Source organism: Rhinopithecus bieti, unplaced genomic scaffold (genome assembly GCF_001698545.2).
Source record: "Rhinopithecus bieti isolate Rb0 unplaced genomic scaffold, ASM169854v2 scaffold_44159, whole genome shotgun sequence".
NCBI lineage: Eukaryota > Metazoa > Chordata > Mammalia > Primates > Cercopithecidae > Rhinopithecus > Rhinopithecus bieti.
In genome coordinates, this window is record NW_016818573.1 from 2,181,930 (window position 1) to 2,190,274 (window position 8,345).

General features: G+C 41.7%; 1 protein-coding gene across 1 annotated transcript in view; it reads right to left on the minus strand.

Annotated features, from left to right (window-relative positions):
• The window catches only part of CHKA (choline kinase alpha), a 73,293-nt gene that overhangs the window by 30,048 nt on the left and 34,900 nt on the right, over positions 1 to 8,345 (minus strand). The window contains exons 4-5 of the mRNA XM_017857102.1: positions 3,180 to 3,209; positions 2,093 to 2,146 (exon numbers count right to left, since the gene is read on the minus strand). Coding sequence (XP_017712591.1) covers positions 2,093 to 2,146; positions 3,180 to 3,209 — 84 coding nt within the window. The remainder of the gene's footprint in view (positions 1 to 2,092; positions 2,147 to 3,179; positions 3,210 to 8,345) is intronic.

Consider the following 8,345-nt stretch of genomic DNA (forward strand, 5'->3'; position numbering starts at 1 on the left):
GGCAGGGAAAAAAACACAGGGTTTAGGAGAACCTGGCTGGAGGGAATGAAGGGTGGGGGAAGCAGGTTGTGCGCTGAGGGTGGAAAGGTCAGCAGGGGTCAGACCATTGAGGACATGGGAGGCAAAGTCCCCCTTAACCTGGCCAGAGGTGCAGAGCGAACGTGGAGGGATCTTAAGCAAGGGGTGGACACGAGCGGGTCGGCAATTCAAAAAGATGACTATGGCAACGATAAAGGAATGGTTTGTGGGATACAAGAGAAGAAGGCAGATGTAAGGTGCAATTCAAAGGCAATATCAACATCATGGTTAGGATGCCGGGGTAAGTGAGAGCAGGATCTCGGAGATAACGCCCTGCTTTCTGGCCTGGGAACTAACTGGCTGAGCAACCAAGAAAAAGAGATCACCAGAAAGGACTAGATTTTGATTGTGCTGTGGGGGGATGTGAAGAGCCCAAGCATGCAGTGTAGGACATGGCGAGTTTGAGGGGCGTGTGAGATATCCGAGGAGAGACTGCTAGCCAATGGCATTAGTTCCAAGTCGAGGTCAGGGCTGGAGGAAAAATGCAGTGGCCCTTTGGCCTATAGATCAGGTGACTGAGGGAGAGAGGACAACATGAGAAGGGGCCTACGGTCAAACCATGGGGCGCCCCAGCACGTAGACAGCCAGACCTGTACTTTGCGTCTCTGTGTCACGGCTGCCCTCAGGAAAGGAAACATGTCAAAAGGGCGAGGGTCATGTCAAATGCTACTGAGAAGTCAAAATGAGAACTGAAAAGTACTTTGGATTTAGCATCACGGAGGTCCTTGTGATCCAACATTTTCAGCTACCAGGATGTCCAAAGGTCTCTGTACAAAGGGCTTAGAATGGTTGACAACAGAATGTCAATCACTTCCCACCCAAGGACTTTCCAGTCACTGTCACTCCAGAGAGCACAAGTTCTAGATCTTCTAGCAGGGCCCCCAGAGCAGGACACATATAAAACAAGCTGCTGAAACATGTAGAAAAACTATCATCACTTTCATTCCTTTTTTAGCTCAACTGTTTTAATGTCTAGTTCTTGAAATTTTTTTTTTTTTGCATTGGGGGGACAGTGTCTTGCTCTGTCACCCAGGCTGGAGTGCAGCGGCACAATCTGGGTTTACTGCAACCTCCGCCTCCCAAGTTCAAGCAATTCTCCTGCCTCAGCCTTCCAAGTAGCTGGAATTACAGGTGCCCACCATCGTGCCCAGCTCATTTTTCTGTTTTTAGTAGAGACGGGGTTTCACCTTGTTGGCCAGGCTGGTCTTGAACTCCTGACCTCATGATCCACCTGCCTCAGCCTCCCAAAATGCTGGGATTACAGGCGTGAGCCACCACACTCAGCCTATTTCTTGATTATTTTAATAATCAATATACAATTGGTAAAAGTGATGTGGCGACGTGTGTGTGTATCTACATCTTAGATCCATGTATGTTGGGCATGTGTGCACATGCATCCTTCTCTGTGAGCCTGCACATAACAGCAGAGATGCTCAAAAGGTGCTTACGCTGGGGCATGCAGACCAACACCCCAGACCCCTGCTTCTGAGGCTCCATCCATCAGTGCTCTCGGCCTCAAGTCATCTGCACATGTGAGTTTCAGAGAGTGGGGTCACATTCTCTAAGTCTAGGAAGAAGCTTTTCCAACTTGGGTATCATGCATAGGAAAAAACACTGCTGCTTGCCCAGGGAAAAAGGGTGGTCACCAAAACCACTGGGCAGTGACCCGCTTCCTGATGGGAAGCGTGGGTACGACCAAGAGGGGGTGAGAAAGGCATCATAGCAGCAGCAGCCAAGGCCTCCACATTGGGTACCACACACGAATGCTCCCCTGCTGCCATCTGCCAGCATCCCAATGCTGTTTCGATTGCCATAAAGACACCAAACTTCCATAGTCTACACTCTCAGGAGGAAAGAGGAATACCCACTGCTCACTCAGTCTCTGCGAGGTGGCTTCCAATAGATATACCAAGAGCCCCTCCTGGCAGAAAGACACTGCCAAGCCCTGGAGTAGCAAAGGGTGGCTAACACTAGTTCACATCTCAAACAGATGCAGAAAGACTCAATTACTTACTTGAAATTCATTTTCTTTCTGAGCTTGTTCGGATCCCTCTTTATTACAGGATCTCTATGAATGAGAAAAAGGAAACGCTTGCGGTGAGATGGGGAACACTGAACAAACACTAACTTTGCAACCACCAGAACAGTCAGGGTTTATAAAACATCACAGGTCTTTAAGGAAGATTTCTCAGCCCACCGATGTGACGGGCAGCATCTAATGCACCAGCAGCCTCCAGCACTAGTACCAACGCCTTAGAAAGTGCTTCATTGCTTTACGAGAAAAGGGATGTGCCGGTGAGACCCGATAGCTGCACGTCTCACAGCCGCCCCATGTACCTTTCACAATTTCATTGTTAGAGGAAAGTCAATAGAGTGCACTCTTCCAATCAGGCCTTCTAAAGACAAGCGGTCAGGCTGAGTCTCTCACCAATTTAGCTACGTGGTTCTCTCAAGTCAACCTGCAAGAACAGGGAGTGTAAACATGCCTGTGGACAGCTGTGGTCAGCACAGAACTCGGACAGAGAAGAAAGCACTGTGCAGGCAGGAAACCTGGCACAAAATCTGTGCAGACATGCCCTGCCGACTCGCCACTTTCCTGGAGTAACCCCTCTAGTTCAGTCGGTCACCAGCTCAAGCTGAACTGTTCCTCCACCATAAAGAGGACTGTGTGAATTTAATAAAGTCTCTAAAATTATTTCACATATTAATATATTAAGAAATACTTTTACATCACTTTCCTCAATGAAATTGCAAATTTATGGTAACGAGGATTCTAGCAATAACAACACACTAGATCATTAACTACCATAAACAACCCTTGGGCTACATTCTTCATGGCACAGATCATATATTTTAAGAGCAACCCCCCACCCCAAATGCTTTAAAATCCTTCGTACTATCTTTAATAAGGGAATGGGGAAAAGTAAAGTCAGAAACTTGTGTCATGACAAACTTTTATACTCAAACACTGCCTCTAAAAATGTTACTTGTTACAATTAAACTAAGTCTGCTTAAGCCAGACCCAAAAGGAATCCCATAAAGGAAACCTCTTTAAAAAAATTTAATGTAACAGATTCTTGAACATCCCATGAAAAACATACCTTTCCATTCCACAGCTTTATCAAAAATACCTGTACCAAGGGTGGAAAGTGTGGACAGGAAAAAAAATGCCACGTTAAGCAACACCAGCTACTCTAGCACCAATCAAAAACCTAGTGATTTAAAGCAACCACTCATCCATCACACACTGAAATAACATTCCAGACATTTTAATGCATGTTTTGTATAAACAGTACATGTTCTATCTTACTCAATATAAAAGTAAACAAAAGAAGTACCCATGTTCATAAATCTATTTGCAAAAGACTCTTAATGTTTGCAATGATACATATTCAATACTATATTTAGCATACAGTTAAGTATACTTCATACAAAGTACAGAAAGTACAAATGGGGATTTTTGATATTTTCATTTGTGTAATCTGCAGTTCTCTAATGAAAAGATGTTACAGGTTAAATCTCGTTACAATGAAAGTTATAAAAATCAAAATACTACAAAAATGCTTTCAGATCTTTGCAGATGATTTGATGTGCGATGTGGTAATAAGCACTGGAAAGCTTCACTTCACCCTAATTCCAAATACTCTCATGACTGCACTGTTACCTTAGACTCTGCTTTGATGGTCGCCCCTTCTAAGCAGTCTGTAAATTCCTAATGAATAGGGACTGCATCTTTTATTGATATTAGTCTTTTCCAGAGCACCAAGCAAATCTTGATGCCCACTACACTTTTTAGGCTGCATGAATAAATGAACGCTCCAGAGCGGTACAGCACGAGGCAAGTGAGCCCAAGGAGCTGCCTGGTGCCATGCAGCCAACCAGCAACAGCAAATTCCCATCCAGGATCTTGGTAACAAGGAAGCTGGCCGTGGGGTTAATTAGAAATGCCCCTTCAGAAGTCCTTATGCTTTTTTCCCCAAAGAAACTTAAGAATAAAAAAGTTCTATGATACATTACATATTAATACTTTGCAGTATAAGCTTTAAGACAAATAAGAAAGTTAGACACTCTTCTGAAATTGTTGTAACGGGATTTGACCTGTACACAATTCTAAATTACTATGGTTATTCCTATGCTGTTGTTACTCTAACTGTATCTTCTTAGGGAGATACAGTTAATGGGTTATTTAGCCATCAGAAGTCCCTTTCCCTTATCTAATGGTGCTCTCAAAGCAAGTTACTTCATCCAAAGTTAAAAATTGGCTGAGTCCCCAAGGCCTTGCCTTTCTTTAAACATACTGGCACTCTCAGTGGTAGCAAATTCCATGATAATCTCCCCTGCCCAATCCCCCTCAGTCCACCTCCAGATGAATTCATTACTTATACCAAAAGAGCACCATTAGAAGGTTAGATGGACTTCTGTAATATCCAGCCCTCTGTTCTGTTTCCTCAGTACAGAATGTTCAGGCTCCCTAAGTCCTGTAAATAAGAAGTGTAAGACCAGGAAATCTCAAACCAAGTGGATATTCATGGAAAGGTAAGAAGAACTTTTTCGTCCAGGAAAGTTAAATACATTTAGAAAGAAGACAGGAAGTTAAATACATTTTGGGGCCGGGCGCGGTGGCCCACGCCTGTAACCCCAGCACTTTGGGAGGCTGAGGCAGGTGGATCATCTCAGGTCAGGAGCTTGAGATCAGCCTGACCAACATGGTGAAACCCCAACTCTACTAAAAATACAAAAAAATTAGCCGGGCATAGTGGCACGTGCCTGTAATCCCAGTTACTCAGGAGGCTGAGGCAGGAGAACCGCTTGAACCCCGGAGGAAGAGGTTGCAGTGAGCTGAGATCATGCCACTGCACTCCAGCCTAGGTGACAAGAGCAAAACTCTGACTCCAAAAAAAAAAATACATATATATGTATATATATAAGCATCTGTGGAATTTTACTTCAGTGACACAAATTCATTTGAAGCAGATACTAAAATACATTGTGTATTTAGTATGACATCAAACTTTTCTCTAACAAGTTAATAAAAATTATCTTCTATAAGTTATAAAACAAAACTAAGCTTTTTACATTTATTAGAAATTTGAACACTGGTTATTTAATATTAAGTAATTATTAAAATGTTTTAATGTGAACATTACTGTGGTCATTTTTTAAAAATCATCTTGTATAGATACAGACTGAAATATTTACAGAATAATATAACACCTGGAATTTGCTTTAAAATAACCCTGGGGGAGTAAATGAGGGAAAGACGGAAGAAGACTGGCTGGTGAGGGAAGATAAATGGACACTGGGGTTCATTATACTCTTCTACTTTAGGGTATATCTGAAATTCCCCATAATAAAAACTTTAAAAAAATAAACACTGAAATTTCAAGACTTAAGAAATCAGAATGTCTCAATTATGCCTAAGACACCCAACTCCATAAATATACTGAAAACCACTGAATTCTACACTTAAAAGGCACATAATAATAAAAAATATATTGCCACTCCTTCCTATTTTGGGCTTAGTTTTCAAGAGAATCTTAAGTTAGAGTCATATATTCATTAGCCTGTGATGTAGGAAATAAAAGAGGCTACAGTGACGACATTAATAAAGGAGGCATAATTACTATTTTAAGTTAGCTTTTAAGAGGTGAAACTTTAAAAAAAAATTTAGAGACTGGGTCTCGCTCTGTCTCTCAGGCTGGAGTGCAGTGGCAAGAATAGGGCTCACTGCAGTCTCAACCTCCCCAGGTTGAGCAATCCTCCTGTCTTAGCCTCCTAAGTAGCAGGACCACAGGCATGTGCCACCATACCTGGCCTTTTTTTTTTTTTCTTGTAGAGGCAGGATCTCACTATGTTACCCAGGCTGCTCTTGAACTCCTGAGCTCAAGTGATCCTCCTGCCACAGTATCCCAAAGGGCTGAGATTACAGGCATGAGCTGCCATGACCAGCCTGAAAAAGATTTTTTGATTGGCCAAGAACTTTTAAATTTAAAAACAAAATTCCTGAAAGTCTACATTAGCTAGGGAGTAAAATGAAAAAAGAGGACTTTCATTTTACTTTAAATACTTCTATACTTTAAAAGTGCTTAAAAGCTTGTATTATTTTTATAATAAATACATTTGGTGCAAGGTTTCAAATGTTTACTTTTCTAACAAAATTGCATTTTAAGGCTTTGGGTTTTGTTTGGTTTTGGTTTTGTTTTTGACACAGCATCTCATTCTGTCACCTAGGCTAGAGTGCGGTGGTGCGATCTCAGCTCATTGCAACCTCTACCTCCTGGGTTCAAGTGATTCTCCCACCTCAGCCTCCTGAGTAGTTGGGATTACAGGTGTGCACCACCACGCCCGGCTATTTAGGCTTTGTATTTTAAATGAGACTATGAAAAGCAGTAAATATTCATATTATAGAGCACGGGTTTTCAAAATGTTCTACTTCATGCTTTAAAAATAAAATGGGCCAGGCACAGTGGCTCATGCCTGTAATCCCAACAGTTTGGGAGGCCGAGGCGGGCGGATCACGAGGTCAAGAGATAGAGACCATCCTTGCCAATATGGTGAAACCCCCTCTCTACTAAAAATACAAAAATTAGCTGGGTGTGGTGATGTGCGCCTGTAGTCTCAGCTACTTGGGAAGCTGAGGCAGGAGAATCGCTTAAACCCAGGAGGCTGAGGTTGCAGTGAGCCAAGATCACGCCACTGTACTCCAGCCTGGCGACAAAGCGAGACTCCGTCTCATAAAATAAAATTTAAAAAAATCAATAAGTAGTAAGACAACTCCAGGATCAAGGAGGAAGAGACATCCCTTTATTGTATTTTGTGTTATGTGATTTTAGGATTCAAAAACCTACTTTAAGTTACCTAATGTTCCACAATACAGCAGGTGTATTTCTTTTAACCTATTTAAGCCATCAGACAGAATAAACTTACTTGGCCAGTACTTAATGAAAGACTTCTCTAATACTGAGGGAAGCAGGTCTATGACTAAAAGAATAAAGCCCCATTGGGAGATGAAACAAACCAGCACCTCAGTTTTCTCTAGAGTCTGTGCATAGTAAGAATTGGTGAAAGTGGCATAAAGAAAGTGTCGTTAAGTCACATATAGCTATCATTTAAATGTCATTTAAAACATCTTTAACATCTGAAACATTTATCTTCAAAGTGTCTTTAGAGGTCCACTACTACATGAGCTGCTTGTGAGACAGATTTTAAAAAGTGATGAATCAACTACAAAGAACACCATGTCATCAATAGCAAAATAAATTGGAAATGCTATTTAAGAAACCAAATCATTATCGATTATGGATAATATAATATAAGCCAGGCACAGTGGCTCACGTCTGTATCTTAGCACTTTGGGAGGCTGAGGGGGGTGCAGATCATTTGAGGTCAGGAGTTCAAAACTATCCTGGCCAACATGGTGAAATCTCATCTCTACTAAAAATACAAAAAAATTAGCCGGGCCTGGTGGCAGGCGCCTGTTATCTCAGCTATTTGGAAGGCTGAGGCGGGAGAATGGCTTGAACCTGGAAGGCGGAGATTGCAGTGAGCCAAGATCGCCCCACTGTACTCCAGCCCGGGCAATAGAGTGAGACTCCATCTCACACACGCACAAAAAAATCATAAGATAGAATAGAAACAGGTACTGTTAAATATAATGGTGGCTACTGAACTAAAATGATATACAAATAAGATTATAGGTTTTTTGTAGAAAAAAATTTGTGCCATCCATTTTTTAATAGAAAAAAAAAGAAAAATATATACAAAAAAAGAAAACTAAGAAACATGGATAACATTCTCTTCTTCCTACCACCCCTTCCTCACCAAAAAATAACTAAATGGATCATTCACCTTACTATCTCTTTTAAAGGCTTTACATAAAACAGTAAATTGATTGTGACCTTTTAAAAATGTTTTGAGACCTATAAACAAATAAGAATAATCCTTTCTGGGCACGGTGGCTCATGCCTGTAATCCCAGCACTTTGGGAGGCCAAGGTGGGAGGATCACCTGAGGTTGGGAATTTGAGACCAGCCTGACCAACATGGTGAAACTCTGCTTCTACATAGAATACAAAATTAGTCAGGTGTGGTGGTGCATGCCTCTAATCCCAGCTACTCAGCAGACTGAGGCACAAGAATCACTTGAACCTGAGAAGCAGAGGTTGCAGCAAGCTAAGACCATGCCATTGCACTCCAGCTTGGACAACAGAGTGAGGCTGTCTCAAAAAAAAAAAAAAATTCCTACTCAAAAAAAAAAAAAAAAAAAAA